Source organism: Apostichopus japonicus, chromosome 6, assembly GCF_037975245.1.
Source record: "Apostichopus japonicus isolate 1M-3 chromosome 6, ASM3797524v1, whole genome shotgun sequence".
Lineage (NCBI taxonomy): Eukaryota > Metazoa > Echinodermata > Holothuroidea > Aspidochirotida > Stichopodidae > Apostichopus > Apostichopus japonicus.
The window spans coordinates 557490-583630 of record NC_092566.1 but is presented as its reverse complement, the minus strand read 5'-3'; the positions used below and the strand labels follow the sequence as shown (position 1 = coordinate 583630).

The 26141-nt window shown below is 36.8% G+C and overlaps 2 protein-coding genes across 2 annotated transcripts in view; both read right to left on the bottom strand.

Annotated features, from left to right (window-relative positions):
- Positions 1-26141, bottom strand: part of LOC139968572 (small ribosomal subunit protein RACK1-like) — a 151972-nt gene that overhangs the window by 8493 nt on the left and 117338 nt on the right. The gene's annotated exons all lie outside the window — the stretch shown is intronic.
- Positions 2910-13961, bottom strand: LOC139968574 (serine/threonine-protein phosphatase 2A catalytic subunit beta isoform). The gene is made up of 7 exons (XM_071972673.1): positions 13746-13961; positions 12265-12474; positions 9306-9479; positions 7914-8003; positions 7336-7497; positions 4172-4290; positions 2910-3489 (listed from the first exon to the last, which is right to left on the bottom strand). Exons 1-7 carry the CDS (start codon positions 13833-13835, stop codon positions 3417-3419), a joined length of 918 nt encoding a protein of 305 aa, XP_071828774.1. The 5' UTR covers positions 13836-13961; the 3' UTR covers positions 2910-3416.

Here is a 26141-nt window from a genome sequence, read left to right as displayed (position 1 = left end):
GCACACAAAAAAAATTTGGTTATATTTTTCGGGCAAGTTGTTACAGCCCCCCAAATCAAATTAGGCTCCTACGCCTATGCTGGTAACAGGACATTTTTCCCATGATTGAGCACCCCAGTTGCTTCAAAGACATCTTATGCTATCTTTCAATGAAAATATTGTTCCGAAACACCAAAACTGAGCCATTATCACTGCCAACAGTACTGGGCACAGAACATCCAAGATTCCATCTAAACCAACTATTTCTGCAACAGAATCAAACAAGAAGACAATAGACATATATACAACTTACAATATTTATTCAACTGTTCACTTACATCACGACAAAAAAGATAAAGTCACTACAGCGAAAATGGAAAATTAAACATTGTTTCTTAACGGCTGGGGGAACAACCACATGTAAATGACTCAAGCTGGAAATGAATATTCAAACTCAAATGAGTAATCTGAACATGACCAGTATCTCATTCTAATGGATCTGCTAGTGAATCTGCTAGAGTGATGACTTATAAGAAACTTCAAACTCTGCAGTGACCTTTAACCTTATTATTACAGTATCGCGTAAAAGAACAGATATATCCGAAAGAAAATGCATTTCCATGAACAAACTGGCCTTAACATCTATCCTTCAAGAAGCAGAACCTGTCCTATATATAAACTATCAAGATGCATCAAAACACACCGTTATTAACGTTGTAAGATCGGAAATGTTCTTGTTTTATGAAGGATATATGACAAGGAAATACATTCTTTGGTTCAAAGAAATACATTTTCCACCATACATAACTATAACTTTATCCCATACTGTGATGATAAGGTGCTCAACACCAGTTTACATTCAGATCATATAATCTTGTCAATCCTTCGTTGAACTGACAAACCAGACTTCTGATAAACTGTAACCAACGGTACCACATTCACAGAGTTGTACACTGCCAACCCGAACATTCATTTATCCACTTGGCTTGCAAGTTTGTCATTCAAAGAGGTACAATTGCCCAGTCGGGGAAAAAATAGGATACAAAAATGTTAATGTTCTTTCTTACTTAGTGGATGGCATAAAATTAAAAGTTATATGAGTAAAGTTTTTAAATAATAACTTTACTCATAATGAATTCTAAGAAGCCTTTAACATCAGACTTTTCAAGAATTGAAATGTACTCAGCTTACAGCAAATTAATCTACTTGACCTAATATGAATTTCTCTCTGCATACAGCTCTAGTAATCTAAATGTTATAGCTGTATGGGAAAATATATTGACCGCATGGACACAATAGCTAGCAATATTTATTCAGGACAGTAGACCAGGAACGGATGGGGGACATCGTTATGGATTCAATTTCTGGAGAGCATACCAACCTGCTCTAGTTATTCACTTTAGTATGTCATTGCTATACTAATGGAAAAGCCTTGAATTACATTCAGTATGCACCATGCATCTTACATTTACATATCCAGCTTAGTTATTTTGAGAAAAAAAATATATATATATTTATAACCTCACTAATATTGTAGCATACAAGAGGATAACGAATGTGAAAATAAGATGGACCTTAATGAATAAGTGCAACTTTTTGTAACATTTCTCTTACCAAGAAAATATAACAACAACAATTTTAATACCTAATAGACTTGTTGACAGATGATTTTCTTTACTGTCACAAGCACCAAAACCTGTGTAAACTGAAGTTAGAATGAACATTCTAGAAATGATTTAAATTTTTGTCTTCTTATACAAGCTGCCAAAACTAAACAATAGATAACATACAGATGGACATACAGACAGACAGACAAGTTTAAAGCTTGTGTACATTGTTGAGCAAATGTGATTTGTTATGCGAATGTTTTAAAGAGATTTACTGAGAGTTAGGTTACACAAGTCAATAGCATTAAAACAGTAACTAAACTAGAGAAGGGGAGAAAAATCCATGTTAGCAGCTTAACGAAAACAAAATCGTGCAAAATTTAAAAAGAATAAGTCCTAAAAAATGTCAGTAATTCAAAGAGATACTACCCCTACCAGTGAGTTCAAAGCTGCTTAGAGCATTCCTAAACATATCAAAACATGTCAGCTTCATTCCCAATTCACAACTAAGCACACAGAGATGAAACTAATGCTATACATAATTTGTTCTAGGCAGACAAAATGTCCTTCATACTAGTGACTGCTCACAATGTTAAACTGGAGAGCATTTTTTCCAGCATAAGCAGAATATAAGTCAAGTTTATAATATATTGAATGACACCTGCTATGGGTCGCTGACAAGTGACTAACAATAAAATTATTCAGCAATGACAATAGCCTTCAAATACATAAATCAATGTTATTTCATCATCATTAGCAATTCTGCATTGACAATGCATTACTGCCTTACAAGGTTTTCTCTTCTCTAAGGAATTTAAGCTTTCTAAGACAGCAGCAATGTTAGCTTCACTCAGCCATCTAACAAATCATGTAATCCTTAAACATATTACTTACAGCAGATAATAAAGAAAGTGTAGAAACCTTCAGATTCACTGGGGAAATTAGCACAGGTCACCAGCTTGTAAAGAACTCACAATATGGACTCTATCTGCTAGTGTGACTGAATCAATGTATTTGTATATTCAGTGCTTATTAGCACAGATAAACCAGCTTGTAAAGAATTCACAATAGGACTCTGTATCTGCTAGAGCGGCTGAATCAATGATGAACAGTTCCTAACTTTTACATACCATAAACAGAATATTCATATTGCCAGAGCTGGGTGCTAAGATGGTGAGCATTCTAGAATACATCACACAATACTGTAAGAGAAACGTTTGAATATTGCCATAGAAGAGGAGTAAATGAATGAACCATTAGATACTCGAGGGCCTGGCCTGCTGATGATACCTATCACTCCGACCAGTTAATGGCACCTCTCTCCCATTATTACAGATGTGAAGTTGGTATAAAGCATGCTTCAAGTCCATCAGAACTTCAATGTGTAAGCTCTCAATTGCCTTGTGATTTATGAAACTATTTACATTTACAGATTGGAAGGTATTTGGCAACTAACTTTTCAGGATTATATTTGAAACTAAAACTTGAGAAGAGAGATCTCATCAGTTTCTTCTGGACAACTGGAGTAAGACCATTGATATTCTTTACAAGACTGATACATAATGTTATAAGAAGTTATCTTAATCTAAGCCTTTTGTACTTATCATTTGTGAAGCTTATCAAGATATGTTTGTCTTTTTCCAATAAAGCAGTATAAAAAGTCTGAAATAGTTGACCGTCTAGGTAAACTCTACATCAAGTGCTACTGCCTAGATAAGTTTCATAGAATCAATTAGTGTTGTGTCTTGTTAAGAAAGCATCAACTCTGCTGAGAGGTACCCAAATGCTTTCATGACATCCATAAAGAATAGGAGAAGACATGTTGGACCCCTACAGAAAGTAATCTGGGGTACGCCTTGTCACGTGGGGTTCTCCTCTCCTTGGAGCTGGGTCAAATTGTAAGCTGTGGAAGAGACAAAAACAAAACAATTATCAGGATGCATCAATAGACGAACCTTTCAAAGCAATTATTATAGGATATGTCCACTTTAATGAAAATCAAATAAATATTCTTAATTTTGATATCAGATTCTAGGATCAAAAGAGTTAATACAAGAAAGAAGTTTTACCAGTGTGGTAGGCCTCCCTTTATTTTACCAGTGTTGTAGGCCGACCATTATTTTACCAGTGTGGTAAGTCTCCCTTTATTTTGAGTAGAATTAATACTGGCTAAATCATTTCAATCAAGAAAGGTATGTATAAACACAGTGTTTTTAAGAAACCTTTTGCTTGTAGATGGCTGTGGTAAATGGTACAGCCAGAATGTGATTGTTTATTACCAAAGTAACACAAGAGTACTGTGGAGTTACTTCTGACAAAGGCACCCAAACATCTTATTATCAGGTATCCTTTCGACAGAATCTAAATACAATCTGTTACAATGGTCTGCTGAGACTAAAGTTAGACACATCCAAATAATCCATTCTTTTGATCGGAGGACCTAACAAACTGAAATAAAACATCTTCTTTTTAACCCTCATAGTAATATGTTTGAGTAATTAACAAAAAATCAGAATTTTGTTATGTCATTTTTTACTTTTTGATAAGTTTTGTTGAACAGAAGCAAAGGTTATTGTTGGACTTACAAGGAGTATTTGAGGGCATCATCTAGCTCCATGATGGCTGCCTGGTTGCCGCATCGATAGCAATAGTTAGGAGCACTGAAGATGGTTACCACATTCCTGTCATGGCACCAATTGTAACCCTGCACATTAAAATCAGAACACAAAATAAAACATTGTATCTTTACCACAGCTGGGAAAAGTGTGGCAGACAACCCTATATTTTGGGGGGTCCATCAGAAGTTTTTCGAAACCCTTTTAATGCAGCTTCACAATAGGAATGAAAACATGTGGAGTACATATACTTGGGGAGTTTGTAAGGAGGGCTAGAGCCCACTCATGATAGCAGATAGGTAATGCTCCTGTTAGATTATTTTATTTGACCATATAATGTAATATTTCCAATTCCCTTGGGTAAGTAAATCCTTATGTGTAGTGCCTGCAGATTGGGTCCAAATTTGTAGAGCCCATGCTTGATCTAATCCACTCACATTCAACAACTGTGAAATGTATCCTCTGACATTTACTTGAGTACCAATACACAACACAAAACGTTACCACCTTTATGGTTGAAAGTGTAACATTTGTAATGAGGAACTAAAATTGCTAAAAAATGAAAACAAATAACTACTCTTCATATTGTGCTAACCTACAGTTCACACCACCTCATGTATGTCTACATAATGGATGTATAGCAGAGAATTCCACACCTCTTAAAGCAGTACGGTTATTAAAGTTTATAATGTGCTAACCTACAGTTCACACCACCTCATGTATGTCTACATAATGGATGTATAGCTGAGAATTCCACACCTCTTAAAGCAGTATGGTTATTAAAGTTCATATTGTGCTAACCTACAGTTCACACCACCTCATTCATGTCTACATAATGGATGTATAGCAGAGAATTCCACACCTCTTAAAGCAGTATGGTTATTAAAGTTCATATTGTGCTAACCTACAGTTCACACCACCTCATTCATATCTACATAATGGATGCATAGCAGAGAATTCCACACCTCTTAAAGCAGCATGGTTATTAAAGTTCATATTGTGCTAACCTACAGTTCACACCACCTCATGTATGTCTATATAATGAATGTATAGCAGAGAATTCCACACCTCTTAAAGCAGTATGGTTATTAAAGTTCATATTGTGCTAACCTACTCATGTATGTCTCCATAATGGATGTGTAGCAGAGAATTCCACACTTCTTAAAGCAGTATGGTTATTAAAGTTCATATTGTGCTAACCTACTCATGTAAGTCTACATAATGGATGTGTAGCAGAGAATTCCACACCTCTTAAAGCAGTATGGTTATTAAAGTTCATATTGTGCTAACCTACTCATGTATGTCTACATAATGGATGTGTAGCAGAGAATTCCACACCTCTTAAAGCAGTATGGTTATTAAAGTTCATATTGTGCTAACCTACAGTTCACACCACCTCATTCATATCTACATAATGAATGTATAGCTGAGAATTCCACACTTCTTAAAGCAGTATGGTTATTAAAGTTCATATTGTGCTAACCTACAGTTCACACCACCTCATGTATGTCTACATAATGGATGTATAGCAGAGAATTCCACACCTCTTAAAGCAGTATGGTTATTAAAGTTCATATTGTGCTAACCTACAGTTCACACCACCTCATTCATATCTACATAATGGATGCATAGCAGAGAATTCCACACCTCTTAAAGCAGCATGGTTATTAAAGTTCATATTGTGCTAACCTACAGTTCACACCACCTCATGTATGTCTATATAATGAATGTATAGCAGAGAATTCCACACCTCTTAAAGCAGTATGGTTATTAAAGTTCATATTGTGCTAACCTACTCATGTATGTCTCCATAATGGATGTGTAGCAGAGAATTCCACACTTCTTAAAGCAGTATGGTTATTAAAGTTCATATTGTGCTAACCTACTCATGTATGTCTACATAATGGATGTGTAGCAGAGAATTCCACACCTCTTAAAGCAGTATGGTTATTAAAGTTCATATTGTGCTAACCTACTCATGTATGTCTACATAATGGATGTGTAGCAGAGAATTCCACACCTCTTAAAGCAGTATGGTTATTAAAGTTCATATTGTGCTAACCTACTCATGTATGTCTACATAATGGATGTATAGCAGAGAATTCCACACCTCTTAAAGCAGTATGGTTATTAAAGTTCATATTGTGCTAACCTACAGTTCACACCACCTCATTCATATCTACATAATGAATGTATAGCTGAGAATTCCACACTTCTTAAAGCAGTATGGTTATTAAAGTTCATATTGTGCTAACCTACTCATGTATGTCTACATAATGGATGTATAGCAGAGAATTCCACACCTCTTAAAGCAGTATGGTTATTAAAGTTCATATTGTGCTAACCTACAGTTCACACCACCTCATTCATATCTACATAATGGATGCATAGCAGAGAATTCCACACCTCTTAAAGCAGCATGGTTATTAAAGTTCATATTGTGCTAACCTACAGTTCACACCACCTCATGTATGTCTATATAATGAATGTATAGCAGAGAATTCCACACCTCTTAAAGCAGTATGGTTATTAAAGTTCATATTGTGCTAACCTACTCATGTATGTCTCCATAATGGATGTGTAGCAGAGAATTCCACACTTCTTAAAGCAGTATGGTTATTAAAGTTCATATTGTGCTAACCTACTCATGTAAGTCTACATAATGGATGTGTAGCAGAGAATTCCACACCTCTTAAAGCAGTATGGTTATTAAAGTTCATATTATGCTAACCTACTCATGTATGTCTACATAATGGATGTGTAGCAGAGAATTCCACACCTCTTAAAGCAGTATGGTTATTAAAGTTCATATTGTGCTAACCTACAGTTCACACCACCTCATTCATATCTACATAATGAATGTATAGCAGAGAATTCCAAACTTCTTAAAGCAGTATGGTTATTAAAGTTCATATTGTGCTAACCTACTCATGTATGTCTACATAATGGATGTATAGCAGAGAATTCCACACCTCTTAAAGCAGTACGGTTATTAAAGTTCATTTTGTGCTAACCTACAGTTCACACCACCTCAATCATATCTACATAATGGATGTATAGCAGAGAATTCCACACCTCTTAAAGCAGTACGGTTAATAAAGTTTATAATGTGAAAACCTACAGCTGACGCTTACCTCCATAACCAGCTGATGTGCCCTGGAGATGAGGGTGAGACCATTGGTATGGTTGAATGTTTCAGATATATCTTGACCGAAGGTGTAGCCAGCCCCACGAGGGGATATACCCCAGCCACCTCTGTCATCAGGGTCAGACCACAGTAGATCACACATTGGACCCTACAGAGCAAGAAAAGTAACAAACATCAGTTGCTTGCTTGATTACAATCTAATAGCATGCATCAAGAACATGTAACATGTTATGCCATTACAATTACATACACTTTCATGTTAAAGGTAGCCATTTCAATTCTGAGTGAACTCTTTAATGATATTAATGAGCAATAAAAACTTGCTGATTACTGGTTATGAAGCAGTTATGGGAGAGGGCTGTACTTCAGGGCAAGGTATTATAGCTATAACCAGTAGTGGGCACCTTCAATGTCCACTTCCATTAAAAGAACCATAGTGAAAAGTTAATAAACATGTTTCCGAAATAAGGCCAAATAAGGCCAAGCTTAACAAGGGAATACTTTGATTATATTGCCATGATATATTTTTGATAGATTGATTTATTGATGATAACGAGTACTTACTTCGTGTGGAACTTCCTGTATACGATCTAATGCACGAATATGATCCAAAGTGTCAATAGAGGGGGAAAGACCACCATGAAGGCAGAAAATCTAAAAGAGAGGGAGGAGAAAACATAATCAAGTTAATTTACATATCACTGTAGTACAGAAAGTTTGGTTTTCTGTATGATCCACTAAATTGAAGCCAATTCCCCTTTGTGTGCTAATAGTAGTATTTAACTTGATAACATTCAGGCAACTGTAAAGTATTGCAGGGTGAAGGGATACAGACTCCATCATACTTGTAAGCAATGACAATGCCATAAGATTAAAGTAAACATACATTATTGTACTTGCAGGGAATCATTTATCCGGTGTCGATCACAAAGTGCTATGCAAAATGGGCAAATTGCTATACAAGTGAGAAGATGTATAGCAGTTTGTTAACACAGAAACCATAGTATTTTATAAAGGACCAAGTTCAGAGCCTTAATACTGCTTTGTAAAATTGGAACACTAAATTATTCCCTGACTTGTATTTCAACAAGGAGATGATACAAGCTAACAAGCCTATAGCATTGTTGGGGTCTTTGTCTTATTTAATGTGGTACTGTACAAGACTTGAATTACTAAGTACTATCTAAGTCTGTGTGATTTACTCATACCAGTCTTCAATTCCCCACTTATCCAAAAATGACATCTCAAATCTCACAATTTTTCATAAGATTTCGTATAAACTTTAACTGATGCATTCCAAGTGATTCATTTCAGTTTTTTGTTTCATGTTTTGAACAATACACTTAACCTTTCCAATGTAGAAACCAAAGGAAGATTAAGTATTTTGTGCAACTGCACACATATTAAACTGTTAATAGTTCAACAGTGCCATTTAGCTCCTAACACTGATGATACAATATACTGCATTACTGTTAGCAGCTCTACAGTAAACCATTACTTGCAATATCTCTGTTTGGTATCGGATATCAAATAGGAAACAAGTAGCACCACACAGGGTTCAACCAATTTCAAGCTTTGCAGTTCAGTAAAGTCAGTTGATCTAATCCAATTCTGCGGTGTAGATTATGGCAAACAATGAAACCAATTCAGGGACAAAGTTCACTTCAATGTAAACTTTGTGGATGATGTAATGGTGATATTTATAGCATTGTTATCAAGTGATACATGCAAAGCATTTGGTGCATACTAAAACCTTCTGTACCAAAACAGAAAAGGTCAATCGAAAAATCATGTTTTAATTATACACTAACATCAGTCATTGCTGCAATGTCACTTGTCTATTTTATATATATGTACTGCACCAGGATACAGATTGAACAGAGCCCATAGAGTTCATTGGCAGAAATGTCTAAAGGACTAAAATAATCAAACTTTAATTCAGTTTGCAATATTTACCTGACCATCAACGAGAGCTGTAAGAGGGAGATAGTCAAACAAGTCTGTAAAATATTTCCATACATTTGGGTTGCCATACTTTCTTAAACATTCGTCATAGAAGCCATAAACTTGTGTAATCTGTCGACTTTCATGGTTTCCTCTCAAGATTGTTATACGCTCTGGGAATCGTACCTGGAGAGAAACGAGGAATGCAGTTAGCCAACAATAATAGGTATAAAAACTGCTACTTCATCATAAGTATTAATGCTGTTCTGATGAGAACAAATGATTCCAAAAACATTCACAAGCAATGATTCTTCATTTGCTTACTGTAAAAGTGATAGCAACAGGGACAATAATGCACATACGACCAATATTGTTTAAAATATGATGACACTCAGGAATTGAAAATATAAGGATTGGTCGGGGAAAAAACACTCAGGGGTCGAAATTTAAGCTATTCCGCTATCCCAAGATAGTGAAATCATGAACGGAATACCAAGTTGCTTGGGTTCACTATTCCGTATGGATAGTGCTAAAAGTGATAGCTAACAACAAACTTTTACAAATCCATCTAAATTTACTTGCCTGTCATTAGTCAGCCAACAATTTTAATTTGATTTGTTTCCCGGGCGTAAAAACTTGCCCAGAAATACAAAAGAAACTCTCTTTACACGTGAGTTGCAGTTACGTACAATACATACATGTTCCGTAGCCAACTGCACTTGCACAGTATAGCAAGCCTTACAGTATCCTCCAATTTATTGCACTTTACACGTTCCGTATACCATCGCGTATGTAGGGGGAATTATCACCTCGTGGGTAACAGGTAGTACAGTGTTGGAAATCCTTGTTCAATTTCCCGCGAACACACTAAAAACAACTGCCGATTTCCCGATTTTGGTTATATTTTTCGGGCAAGTCGTTACAGCCCCCAAATCAAATAAGGCTCCTACTCCTATGCTTGTGGGAGTCCAGGGGCGAAGGCCCCCGGAAAATTTTGGTAATTTTGCGTGTCTGGCGATTAAAAATTAGCAGTTGAAGATGCAAAATAATAACAAATTTTGGAATTTAAATTGTCACGAAACTGATGAAAATTTTGAAATGACAAGTTGGAGTAGCAATATTATGTTATGAAAAGAGATTTAAAATGTCTTACAATCTTTAAAAAGTTTAACTTACAAAACTTCCGATATTATGAAACAAACAATGTTTGGCAAAGCCCCGTTTCTAGACTGCCTAACAATGAATATATACGTACATCAGTTTACAACTGCAGTGTTTAACCCTATTTAAATACTACGTTAGGCTACACATGTGCTGCAAATTTTCCCAGGTACCTTGCCAAACAACTGTGAGCTCATCCCCTGTCTAACACCTGTTTGTTAAATTTTTTTGGCATGTTTCCAAGAAACGTTACACGGAGTTAAACTGTTTTGGCTCCATTCTAGAATTAATTAGGTCAGTCAGTAAAGGATCGGTAAAGTTATACGGAATATTATCTTAGACGTTCAAGACAAGTAGGTAAAATATCCCCATTACATTTAGGTAAGTAAAACACACCTCAAGCCAACTGACTCCAACGCACGAATAAAACAATATATTCCCCATGATACACGAGGCACAGTACATACTACTGTATACAAGCATAGCACGATATGGGGGGCCCCTTTAGCTATGGCCATCTTTATGAATGTAACCCTGGTAATTACATATTTAGGGCCACTTGGCATGATTCACTATATGCTAAATATTGTTTCCATGTTCTTGTAGAAAACGTCAATTTCGCAAAATAAAATTAGTTGTGTTTTGTAGTTACGTGTGATCTGTAACCGACGAGGTGGTTAGGCTATTTGCTATACACTTAACTATGGTAGGATACTATTTTTGCGTATTTTTGGAAATTCTAGAAAATACTTTTTCTCCCGCTTTACACCAGATGTGGTCTTACGGTTTATTCATAGATGGGTGAACTAGAGCCTTGTTAACATGACATTAGTTGCATTTAGCACGATATGCCAGATTTGCGTGAATTTTTCGAAAGTGTTTTGCTCAATCTTTTCGTAAAATTTGAAAGGTGTACCAACTTTCTTTTCGTACACAATTGGTAATTTCTCTACTGATTTTCAGATTTTTTTTAAAGAAAAGTGAATACGTTGTGCATTGAGTATAAACTTAACGCAAATGCAAGAAAACGATGCAGTGATTTCCAGCAGACAAAAAAAAATGTTTTCTTTGCTGGATTACTGAGTCAGTTGAAGGGAATCCTGCACATTAGAGGGAACGCTGAACTGAAGTCAAATTCATACGAAAGAAACGTTTACTAACTAACATACAATATCAATTCAAATAAAAATTTGGAATGGCAATATTGTTCAAAACATTTCCCGCGAGGCTGATTTATTACAGCAACCTTCCCGCGCTGGGCCCTGGGTGTCCGTGTGACCCGTATACCCTGAAGTGTGCGAAACTACCCATTGACATTGCCCTTGAGAGTGGGTTTTACAAGCTGCGTCCTGGGTTACCTGCTTTCTTGCCTCGGTACACAAAACACTAATGTATATCAATAGCCCAACAGAAGACTCAACATATGATTTTGTTATGTTATTTTTTTTTCTTTTCATAGTTTCAAAGGAAAAGTGGAAAATGAGACGGAATAGTGTATTTTCAAATCCACTATTCCGCTGGAATAGTGGTAAATATTCTAAATTTCGACCCCTGCACTAGGTTGGTAAAACGTGTATGTTAAATTTCAATCAGTGCAGATGGCTGAGGGCAATCACAACTATGTTTGTAGTGAAAGTCACTATACAAAGACATGACTGGCTTGTAAACAATGTATTGTTTAAAATTGTATACATCTGATTTTATAAGTACAATACTGTGTCAGTTTGAATGTTAATGAATAAACATGATCTGATCAGTCTACTGAAATATATATCTCTGTGAGAAAACTAGTCATTCAAATTATACTTACCTTCAAAGTCACTAAAAGGGTTACAGTTTCAACTGAGTAATACCCTCTGTCAACATAGTCCCCCATAAATAAATAATTTGTGTCTGGGGACTTGCCACCAATTCTGAACAGCTCCATTAGGTCATGGAATTGACCATGAACATCTCCACATACTGTTACAGGACATCTCACATCTTGGACATTTGACTCCCGAGTAAGGATTTCTTTGGCCTGTGAAGACACAATACATCAAAATACAGTTTATTGTGGTTTTAGTGGTCTTTTAAGTATGACTCATAACAGCAACATTTATAATTACAGTATCTTTCCTGGCTTAAATATATATATGTAATGATTGCTGAACCTACAAAGGACATCATTATCACAGTGTGCATGATGTGAGTTTTGATGCATGATCGGAGGGAAATCTAGTTATAAACTAACAGACCACAAACTGAGTACGATCTTAGTTTTGTTTGGAAAACTTGACAGACTAGTGTCTTAAGGTGCACCATTTGATCTTACTCAAGTGTTATATTGCTATATGAAACTTTAATTCCAATATAGGATTTTTAATGGTTTGTAAAACCACACTGCTCTTTTAATACTGACTGATAGCATAGTATGGTATGAAATGTTTGAGAACACTGACTTTCAAAGTATAAAGTGCTATGAAAGGACACATTCTAACAGGCCTGCTTTTGTATTAAAAGACGATGATTTTCTTCAGTGAAAACAATTCTCTTGGGCTTCCCTTCCTGTGATTAATCCATGGTTACCTACTTCAACAATGTTTCTTCCAATCATTTTGACATTAACAGTGCAATCCAGACAGTCAAATGAAAATGGTGTAACCGAGGCCAGATATAAGACTGGGCTATACAAGTAAACAATGAATAGGCCTTGAACCTACAGCCTATACCCTCAATACGAGATAATTAAGCATTAATGTTGCAGAACCTGCTGAAAGTTGTTTGCGTGACATCATTGAACTCATCCAAAATTCGCCCTCAAGGTTCATGTGCAAAATTGAGATTTAATTAGAATAGGCCTACCACAGGCTTTTAGCAGTTAAATAAGCAGTTTGCTACAGCTTCTCTCTTAGAAGGTTCATGACTGAATAATTTACTGTCCAAATTTTGTGTAGCAGCTTTGATGGTTATAAATTTTGTCTCTTATAAAATAATATGGATGCTGTGTTATAAAACTGCTATAGACTACAGCTTTGCACTTGAGAAGCAGCTTGCCCATTTACTAGTATTAGCGATGCGATACCTGATAAATTATTCCCTGCATGGTCACGGACTAGTAAATGAAGGCAAACGTTCACTTTATGTGGTTACCAACTGATGCCTTTACCTCCGAGACAAGTTTCATCATTCGAAAATAAATTTGGTCTAACGAAGGTCTCTAAATAATGCAGAAATAATGTTACAAGTTACATTACCATTCACCAGCAGTAACACTACGGTAGGCTGGTGGGCCTAACCTGGGTTCGTTACCTTTTCACATAGTTGTTTCACTTGATTTTCTTCTAACTGTTTGCATTCGTTTAACTGCTCTATCCACGCATCTAACTCTTTAGCATTCATTGCTGTACTATCACTAGTCTCCACTGCAAAGAATTATATCGATGTTGTAACCAGCAGTTGTAAGATATCTCCACCGATAATTGTGAGTGGGGCGTTATTACAGAGCCTTCAGTTTATCATGTGTGCAACTTCAATTGTGAAGCATCCTATACACCATACCGTATATATATATCATGCACGGTTATTTAGTTGTGCGACGTACGCGCATACATACAGTAGTATAGTACGCCGCTCAATATGTCAACGATGAGGACGGCGGTCGAATATGGCGGATTTTTAAGTAAATGACGTCATTTTTTCTCTGTAATGAACTTTGACCCTTTTCAAGTATACGGCAAGTAACTGCGCTACTTCCTTCTCGCAAATACACACATACAGATAGATCCACTGATCACTAACAAACAGTGGTACAGAATAGCAGGAAAAAAAGATGATTTGTGAATGACTGATTGGTTTACACATATTTTAATTAAGTTGATTCTAAATGCAAATCTTCATCCAATGAAATCGAAACATCATTCGTCCTCAGTTGACTAAGTCTGAGCGTGTATGATGAAATATTTGTTGTAAACAATGACTCATTCTAAGCAGATAACAAGGGTCAGGTGTCATTGGCCACTCTTTTTTATTGTTCTCAGTTTATAAAAAAAAAATCATTTTGATAATTATTACCCGAAATAGCATGAAAAACTGCCTGTTGCTCAAAATTGTTGACTATGACGATGAACGAAATCTGCAAAATTGGGTTTCTCTTCAAATATTATTGAAAATCAATCGGCCATGATAGTATACTGTATCTAATGCTAGTATGTATTTATGTATGTATGGGTGTATGTATGTATGTATGTACACCACTTCAAAATGCGAAAGGGATTGTCCTGTCTGACAGCAAATCGAATTTCGAGATATAATGTAGATTAATATTCAACATATATATTTCTTGGAGGGAACATTACTTGGCCATGGCAGAGGGTCAATGACTTGTTGTAAACTTGAACGCTATGAGGATATCATTAATACCTTGTTACAGTGAGTTTAATACGTGTGACCCATACCATTTGTAGTGACATCCTAGTGGATGTCTAACCAGTAATGATGAGTTAAATAGGATACTTCCATAAATTGTTATATTTGAAATTTTGAATGCATATATAAGGATGACTTTGGACAGAATTGTAGTATTAATATATCATTATAATATTTCGAACAAATTATCGTCTTTTATCTTCATGGCAACAACAGCCACCTTGGACGACATCCAACATAATTTGTACTTCAAAAATTTGTAACGCATCGTAGTTTGTTATTCAAGGTTATAAAAAGTATATTTTTTCTAATGAGTTTTGTGTGGCATCTGAGGAACTAACAGTATGTGTGTGGTAGATTTAGTTGACCGGTCGTTTTAACTAATGAGCCTCAGTTGTTTATATGGTCATTTGTCAAAGAGGTAAAGTAATTCAACTCACATGGATTGACAGAAAGCATTGTTTCTAATGGTGTACGACACTCATGCATCAAATTTAAATTTGTCCCTTAAGTCTCACTTTACTGATCAATTTGCATGTAAAAATCGTCACGGAAGTTGTAAGTGGTTAGGCCGACCAGATATTTTATGCAGGAAAATGCAAGAACTTATAGTTCGTATATGGAATTGATATAATAGTTCCAGTGGTTGTGGATGGTTTGGGATATCTTACTTAGGTATAGGTTATAGCAAATCCATGGAAACTGAACTAGGAAGAATGCTGACACAGTGTACCACCGTGTGTTTATGCAGTGAAGCCTTGAAAAAGTGAGGGCACTTTGCGTTGTAAGGCAAAAAGAGTAGGTGAACTTTGCAAAACAGAGACATGCTATGGCGACCAGAGTGGTAAGTGACTTAAGAACCAACTTTGAAAAACAAAATTCGCCTCTAATGACTCGAGTTAGTGGAGTGTTTGTGCAACTTCTAATGTCTGGAAAGTATCATTTCCGGTATCTAAGAGGCACATGGCAAACATTTTTCTTGCTTGTATTATTTTAATGCTCCACTCAAATTGTGTCATAGTTGTCCCTAGAAAGTGCCGTATTAAAAGCAACCCTCCCTCCTCCCCACCCCCTTCCCACACACACCTACTTTTGTGTAATACTTCCATATTAATCTGTGCATGCAGTTCGCATTTTAATGTTAATGTTGCAAAGTGGGTAGTAGCCTATTTTCCTACCTTCTATAAAATTGTTATGTGATAAGCCCAGCACATCATAACCGTCATCCCATGTTATTCTGGCATGTAAGGGATACAGTTTTACGTAAACTGAGGTGGCAATAATTTTTATCATTATGCATTAGTCATATCGCATCCGAAAGGACATCCGTAGCCGGTCTAGGGACCTATAGGCTAACTATATCCAGGGTACAGTGAATAACATTACAACATCTGAGCAGACGACACGAGTAAAGTAATTAAATCCCTATGTAATTGCTTCTACTATCGCTTCCTAATAATAACCTGTGAAACTACAGTCCACTGCCACATTTTTGACGAATTTTGGCACCCAAATGCGGCACACGATATCACCATTTCAAGGTGATTTATGTCTATGGCAAGCCAAATGCTCAATAAATCGAGAAACATGGATTTTCGGTCGAAAAACCATGTTTATCGACCGATAAACCATGTTTATCACTCGAAAAACCATGTTTATCGACCGATAAACATGGTTTTTCACCGAAAAACCATGATTATCGGCAGATAAACATGGTTTTTCTGAGAAACATGGTTTATCTAACGATAAACAGGGATTTTCATTAGATATTCCAAGTTTTTTTTCAATAATCCATGTTTTTTTTTTCTCGAAAATCCATGTTTATCGGCGATAAACCATGTTTATCGGCGATAAACCATGTTTTTCGACAAACATGGTTTATCGCCGATAAACATGGTTTATCGCCGATAAACATGGTTTATCGACTGATAAACCATGTTTTTCGTCGAAAATCCATGTTTATCGGCGATAAACCATGTTTATCTACCGATAAGCATAGTTTATCGGCGATAAATCATGTTTAAGTTTGGCGACTGATGAAAATTTACCGGAACTACTTCCAAAACTCTACATGTTATGTTAGTATATATATTATAAATCTTTGGTTCCGAAGCCGCATGTGGGCGAGCCGTACGCAAACTTCGTAAGGGCCCGGTCTTATCCATAATTAGGAACAACGAAATATGGCCCCTGTTACCGATGTGAAACTGTTCATGGTGTGCACTGGGTTGTATCTCCTGATAAATTCTACGTTGGCGCCTTTAAATTTGCCGAATAGAGAGGAGAGAGTATCAAATTCCCAACCCTCTGTTGACAATTTCATACACAGACGTTCCAGCTTACTGCGGAATTTTTGTAATGTAATGTAAATAAAATCTTATATAGCGCACTACGCACGATTCATCTGTGCGCTTTACAAACAATCTAGAAAATACAATGCCAAAACAGGTTTGACTTTGCTTAGCCATTGGACTAGTGTAAGGCTTTATATTATGCAGTTAGGCTATTTCCATAGAGTTATAAACGAGTTCCTATTATGCTCAATGGCTGTTTCCTATGACTTTAACGGTCTCCTGTATACACGGGCGGCGATTTGTTTCAATTTTTTTTTTTTGGGGGGGGGGGGCATTTGCTTGGGTGTCGGCGCGTAGCAACTTTCATCCCCAAAATTGTTCGCACGCTTCGTGGTATTTTGTATATATACATATATACTGGTTGCTACAGCCCTATATTTTCCTTTTTTATCGGCAAACCAATTTTCATTACGGATGCGGTCAGTCTAGCTTATTCATTTCGAAAAGTCAAAACAACTTTTGGTGAAAGTCTGTGATGTTTTTTGGTGATATTTAGAAACAAATTGTGACACGGTTAGACAGGTGCGTAGCGAGGAATTTGCCAAGGAAGGGGCCAAGCTTGTAGGTAAACCACCTAAGCGTAGCGCCACCATGGGTTGGCGCGAAGCGTATAAGAAAATTTAGGCCGAAAATTGCTCCCACATTGCTGGAAATGGCACTTCCCAGGCCTTGTTAGTTGCATATCACGCTATAATGGAAAAGTTTCTTGAGATTACAAAATCAACCTGCAACTGGTCGTAAAATGACCTCTTTTTACCAATTACTGTAGTTTGCAACGCCTGCCACATATTTTTTCTTAGTATGAAGGTCTCTGTGTGAACGCTGTATGATGAATTACACTGTAGACATGAACATATCCACACAGTGTATACTCAAAGAGCCTAAAGCTGTGCAGGATAATTGTACAGTCTAGAACAGGTTGATTTACGACCGTGTCAGGTCGATGACGGTGTACTATTACTAAGCCTGTGCGTTGCCGATTATTATTCCGCACTTGTCCATATGCGGATTGTGCGGGACCGTTGCTATGTTTTTACGCGATAAACATGGTTTATCGGCGATAAACATGGTTTATCGGCGATAAACATGGTTTATCGGCGATAAACATGGTTTATCGGCGATAAACATGGTTTATCGGCGATAAACATGGTTTATCGGCGATAAACATGGTTTATCGGCGATAAACCATGTTTCTCGATAGATAAACATGGTTTATCGGCGAAAACCTTGTTATCGGTCGAAAAACCATGTTTATCGCTTGAAAAACATGGATTATCGCAGATAAACATGGATTGTCACAGATAAACCATGTTTATCTACCGAGAAACATGGTTTATCGCCGATAAACCATGTATATCGCCGATAAACCATGTTTATCGCCGAAAAACCATGTTTATCAGTGATAATCCATGTTTCTCAAGCGATAAACATGGATTCTCGCCGATAAACCCCTTGTTTATCAACCGAAAATCCATGTTTATCGGTCGATAAACATGGTTTTTCGACCGATAATCCATGTTTTTCGATTTATTGAGCAATTGGCTTGCCATATATGTCAACTTTATCACTTTAGTTATGTCAAAGACGTAGTGTTTGTATTACGCGCCGTTATTTTCTTGCCGTATACAGGCAAAGCGCCACCAGTCGGTTGGGTGGCTTCAGTATATGTCGCAGTGGGTTGTCAGTTGAACTCTTGCATGAGGATGAACCGGAAGTACTTTATAGACAAAATTTGAACTTTGATATAAGAAACACATATATTTTAGTGCACTGGTCTTGTCTTTATCTCAGCGCCGTATTTCAAGATTAAGCTTTGAAAGATTAAGCTTTGTAACATGCATTGGGTGTTCGTTTAACACAAACCTGACGATGTTAGCTTTACTTGCTTGTAAGTTCTAGTAACTATATCATTTTGCCGTTACATACCACAAGTAAACCGTTTGGTATTCCGTTATAGCCCCATGCTTGTTAGGCCATGACTTATTGGTCTGTAAAGTACAGTCATTTTGATCGATAAACCTGCCTCAGATGTTTTAAGGGTTATTTCGCAGTTACCTAAAGATTTTAAAAGACGTGATACCTGGACATATATAGAAGTTGGTTTCAATAGCCTATATGAGTTATCAAGCTTAAACATTTTACTTAAAGACATCCCTTATAGGCATCCATAGACTCTCACAAAACGCACAGATAGCGGATCATAGCAATATATTTGTCTAGAATGGTTTCTGGCGGCTACCTTATTTAATGACGACTGATAGACCGTATGTTCACAATTGGGCTTCACTTTCTTCTGATGTTGTAATACCGACAGGACTGAATCCCTGGGAGGACAGTTTCGCTAGAGTACACACGCGCGTTCTAATCAGTATCGATATCCCCGAGGTAACAGACGTAACGTAGGAGTAGATGAAACTGTAGGTTTTTTTGTTTTAAAGGCGGACGAGGACTATCGTGTATACAATTCAGATAATACCGTACGTAATATTAATTAACAATTAGCAATTTAAATGAAGGATTCTAACACGGTTTTAAAAGGCGACTTTAGGCAGCATATGAACCTTGACATGACACAGCACAAGGGGGAAAATGCGAATGGTATAGTAATGCTTATAACAGTAATTCCGGTCTTCGAAATAGCCAGCTCTAAAATATGCTGGATTCCTGAAATGGATATTTTAAGGCTAAACTAACGATGACGTTTGCTTATTTCATGCCTTTATGTTAACGTCCATCAATTGTTTATTAATTATAATAAGACAAGCAACAGAGTACGGTAGCCTTGGAAAGCATTCATAACCGTTTGCAACACGCACGTAACTGCAAGTAAAAATTTATTTTTCTTTATCAAAGCTAACTAAAGGCATATCTGGGTATGTCGGCTATATAGCCTGGTCTAAGCTAGTTGTAATTAAATAAACGTTCTTTAGTACATGGAAGATATACTGAATAGATTGGTCAAGTCTTACCAGACGGAGGCGTGCTGCGATCACATGACTTGACTCGTTAATGGGTAGACATTTCCTTAAAAAAAAGAAAAAAAAGTGCGGGGGGGGGGGACAACTCTTGTCCAGTTGTCGCAGATACCAAGAATAACGGAATCTGCTAACGTCGTCTGCGTTAGATCATTCTTCATTTACAAGTTCATCTTTATCAGGTTTTGACATAAAGTTTTGTTTATTTTCGACACTAATCTGATCTAAACAACGTTATACAAAGTTATACACTTTAAATAGAAGGTTAACTAGTCAATTTCAAGAAATGATGATAGGTTTGACTCGTTTGTTATGCGATTGTCTTAGGAAGTTGCTGGACGACGGATAAATATCTCTGCCCGCTCATGCTTGTTATGGTATACCCGGAATGCAAACTTTGAATAGCTTAAGTGGGTGGGGCGAGGCATACAATAATCGTATAGGCCTACTACAGCGACTTCATTTTTCCAAACCTTAATACGGCTGTATATCATGGTCCATAGTTTAGGCTGGTCCACATGAAGTCAATTATGTAAGTTTCTAGATAAACTTTCCTCGTTGGTTTTTCAAGTTTAACTTCAATTTACATGCTAGCTCGTGCTGCCGTTCACTTCTACAGATTATCTTTACTATATGTTTGGAAGTTGTCATGACTACATATGCGTCAGATTTGTTCATCACTTTTAGCTCATAGTCTGATCAATAAACGGCCCTCCATGTTTTCGCCGTTCCTCCTTCATTCTTCCATCGTCCTTGCTATAGATTTACAGAGTTTTACAAATTCATTTAAATTATTTGTGTACAAATGGCCAAGATAACGAATAATGTAAAAGAAGGGCTTCAACAGTATGTCAAAGGTCCAATAAACACTAGGACGTTGAAAGATGGATGATAACACTAGGAACTGACAGTTAGCAACAAGTATAACTTCATCTACCAGGGACATCGATTACATCGTAAGTGCTGCATTTCAGATTAGGTTATAGAACATCGATTACATCGTAAGTGCTGCTGCATTTCAGATTATCCTAGAGGACATCGATTACATCGTAAGTGCTGTATTTCAGATTAGGTTATAGGACATCGATTACATCGTAAGTGCTGCATTTCAGATTAGCCTATAGGACATCGATTACATCGTAAGTGCTGCATTTCAGATTAGGTTATAGGACATCGATTACATCGTAAGTGCTGCATTTCAGATTAGCCTATAGGACATCGATTACATCGTAAGTGCTGCATTTCAGATTAGGTTATAGAACATCGATTACATCGTAAGTGCTGCATTTCAGATTAGCCTATAGGACATCGATTACATCGTAAGTGCTGCTGCATTTCAGATTATCCTAGAGGACATCGATTACATCGTAAGTGCTGCATTTCAGATTATCCTAGAGGACATCGATTACATCGTAAGTGCTGCATTTCAGATTAGCCTATAGGACATCGATTACATCGTAAGTGCTGCATTTCAGATTAGGTTATAGGACATCGATTACATCGTAAGTGCTGCATTTCAGATTAGCCTATAGGACATCGATTATATCGTAAGTGCTGCATTTCAGATTAGGTTATAGGACATCGATTATATATCGATTTAGCCTGTCAGAGGGGCGTCAGAGGGGCGTCAAAAGCCAGGGTCGGGTCGCAGGAACATTTATGTCCGCACCCGGATTCCCCTTTGAATAAAAGTATGATATGAAAATGAGAATACATTGTTCATTTATTGCATACTTCCCCGGTAGCCCCTCTGATTCTCCTATCGCCCGTCAGTCCCATATGTGCTCCTCTCTGACACCCTTCTTGTTGTCCACTTCAGCACTTCCACATCTTAAATGAATGATTACTTTGTAAATTTATAGAAAAAGAAGTTTCTTCGGAATACTATAAAATACCAAAATAGTTCCATTGCTGAGTGACAAATCAGTCTGTCATGTCTGTATATCTGTCCGTCTGTTAACAAAATTTACAAACTCGTGTGACGTTAGTGTTGCTACCCACGTTTGCAATGTTTTGAAATTGTCCCATCAATGACCCAGTTTAGGGTTAGGTAGCCGCCGCCATTACAATCAATACACTCAGTGTATTATTTTAATCAGGGGCCTCTAAATTTGTTTGTAGAAGTAGATATAGGTATGGGCGTATTTCAGCAACTTACATGAATGTACTTCACATTAATGAAACAAGCTGATTAATTAAAACACGAGGCACTCCCCCCAAAACACGTTTAAGACTGTCAGATTGTAATGGTTAGAATAAGTCGTGTTTGTCAACGGTTCATTCTGAGTTTGCGCAGTTGATGGGAGACGCTCTATAAATCTATAAACGTCTGCCGCTCTGTACATGAGTATGTTGACTGTTTGTGACAGCATTCAGATCCCTTTAACATGAAGACACGAAAAATCGTTATAGAGTCAACCATGAAGACGAATTTTCCCCGTCACATCAGCAACTCCGGCGCCAAATTCCAAAAATAATCAACTTATTACTTTCCGAGGCGTATCATGGATGATTTATTGGAAGCTGGATCTAAGTTAACATTAAGACTGAATCCCGGTGCAAGTTTGAGGAAATGTTAAAGTATCATTGGTATTAAAAATCTTGACCTTACACAAAATATACGTCATTGAACTGCATATTTTGCGTTTGCTGTATTACAAACATGTGTTGCATCTTAGGCACCACACTCTAAAAACACTTGGGTTAAAATTGACCCAAATTGGGTCACTTTTTGACCCAAATGAAAGTCAGGAGGGAACCTAACACATTTGGGTCAAACTGACCCAAAAAATAAGGTCAGAATAAGTGACCCAATTTATGGGTTGAAAATTTGACCCAGAAATATTGGTAAATATTGACCCAGGCAAGGTTTATGATGGAAAATCAACCAAATTTGGGTCAGCTTGACTCTTATAGGAAAAAATACATAAATACAAAAGGCTTCATTTGACAGAGCAATTTATTGATATAACTCCTTCAAAGAAAGTGAACTGAAATGTAAAATTGCAACAAAACTGAATGTTTCATTAACATGGTACCATAGTACAAGATCTAAAGGAAGGAATTGTTTGTAGCATTACCAATGATTTAATATTTTTTTTACCCCATTGCAATTTTTACATAAACAATTTCAACATTTTATTAGACTTGTTTGGATAAAATACAATTTGCTGAATGTATGAACGAACACTTTCTAGCTAGACATGTGTGTGTCTTCATAGTGATAGTTATCAGCTAAAGCATAGACTAGCTCGCATGGGGAGGTATTTGCCTTACTTAAGATGTAATAACAAAAGAAGAAAATGACAATCAAAACATGGTTGCCACATTTGTAAAAAATAGGGTGATGGATGGTCAGGCTTGAAAATGTTCACTAAATTAGGCCTCGTAAAGAAAGATTCCCCCCCCCCCCTTTAAACACTTATCCATGGCTTTCATTAAACGGCGGCAAGCCTATAAGTAATGAGTCCAAATATTATGTGTAATATTTATACTGCTGTTGTACATAACCCAGCACAGGTAAATATTGTATATGTAAATATGTGTAGAATGGATACGCAGATTTCTGCATTCCAAGAGCCGTTCAATTGAAAATAGTCCAAGAAATTTATTTAGAGCAGATAACTGGGACTGGGACAATCCATATAATTTCCTTCTAAAATTTCATGACAGCAAACCAATTTGTGAGCTGCAACTTTGGAACTGGAATTTATGAGATGAAAACAAATATGATCATACAGGCTGAAAACGTTTTGCCAATTCTTCTTAGAATACAAAAATATCTTTGCTTTGTATATGAGGCAAGTATGCCTTGGTCCAATAAACGTGATTCAACTAACAGTTGAGATTTCAACTAAAATCACACAACTTCAGATGATCATAAAGGTTGCTCGGCATTGAACAAAATTGTGTCCAAATTCTTTCAACTGTAATGTAAAAAGGAATTGTAATGGACAGTTGAATCCATTGACAAGTTAATTCTAGTGTTGCACTGTGCGACTATTGCTTCAACTTTGTTGAAAGTTCTTTTTGAAGCATGAATATGGGACCCAGGTATGAAAATTTTCAGCCCTACTTCATTTTGATTTTCAAATATGTCTTCAATGACACAACTGATAATGACATTTTCCCAGGTACATCAATGTCGTATACAACAGTCTGGAGGAACTGCCGGGAGTTGTATGATTGCCACTGATAATCCATATCAAAAACATGAAAACACTTAAAACATAAATCAATGGCATTAAGCAGCGACTCCTGTGGAATGGCTTCTCTCTCTATGATTATGTAAGTTTGTTCCGGGATAACCCTGCCATGCCAATAGCTAGAACGAATGGTTGCTTTTGTTTCACCCCTTCAAGGTAGTGTAGAAAATTGGTTCCAATCTGAAATGAAAAAGAAAAGGTTATGGAAGCAAACATTTTAGATTTATTCAAATACTGCCTTCCATATAGAAAGGATCATATATTGTAGTACTCCCCAGAAGGTGGGGTATTGATAGAAGCAATCTTTGTTTTGATTAAGGATGTGCAATATTTAGCATTCACAACTTCAGTGATGAATAGTGCCACAATTTCATAGAGGGTTGTAGAGATGCCAGGTATTTTATGCATTGTACTGAAAACAAGTTTTTTTTACTAATTCAGATATAAAGAGTTGTCGGGCCTCTGTAAGTTAATTTGAGGCTCATCGAGGAACCCTGGACAATTGATTTTGGATAAACACAGTGTTCAAAAGTTAACAAGACAATTATACTATCCCAGCATACTGCCTGGAATACCGCAATGTCCTATCCGATCGGTGTGAATTAGATTGTACACTCTTCCACTGCACACTCAACATATTCTGCATTCACATTTATATACACATATGTATTCATATATCATGTGTATACTGGAATGAGGAATCATTGTTACAACTCTACCTGTAATGAATTTGGTTTAGGGTTTGTACAATGCAACCTGGTGCAGTTGTCTGTGTGAGAACTTGCTTGTGGGTAATGTTTTCACAATTTCTGGGGGTGGTGAGGTTCTTCGGGCATTTGATTGGCACAGCTGCAGAGCATTAGTGACCGATGCTTTGATAGTCCCCTTCCACCATTCCCCTTGGGAAAGTGGCTGAATGCATCGTTCATGTCCTTCAGATGGGAACATAAAATGGTGGTTCTAGGAGCAGGGTGGGATTGTAATTGATGAATGTCTTGTCTCACCAATCGATGTACACTGCTCGAGAACAGAAGGCAAGCTCTTTGCCTGTTTCATCCATAATTGTATCGTTTGTCAATTTTCCTAGATGAACCTGTAACCGACGATGATCTGATAAAAGGAATTTTTCTACTTCAAATTTAGCTTTCAGCTCACCTTTTGCAAATCCACAAATGAAGTTAGGGCATCTTCAATTGTAGCCCGTTTTCCTTTGCCCTTCACTTTCTGTGACCCAATTAGTAGGATGCATGGAATGCACTGCAGTGCAATGTTGCATACTTCATCATCTGTAAAGAGGGAAAATAAGAACCTTGGGGAAAGATTCACAGACTTAACACTCATAGAGGCACTGATTATGCCTGTGTTATAAGCTAACACATTTGTGGTAATATATGATGATATATCAGTTACAAAAAGGTTTTCAGTGGAACATTATGCATTATATAGTGTGGATAGGATCTCTGACGGCTCTACAAATCCACCAATTTCTCAACAGCATCTCTGATTGTGATCCAAAGTTGGGTGGATGCCAGGCCAATGAATGTTCGTCGATGAAGCAAGACAATATTACCAGAATTCTGATGCGAGAATAGAAAACATTTGTAGCTTATAACAAATCCGATGTCATCTATGTTGACTGTGCAGGGTTGTGCCCATGCCAGACCTGAGACACTGTGTACTGACACATGGCAATCAAACATAATACTTGACACTATTCTGTTATCTGACTGGCCACCTTAATCCCCT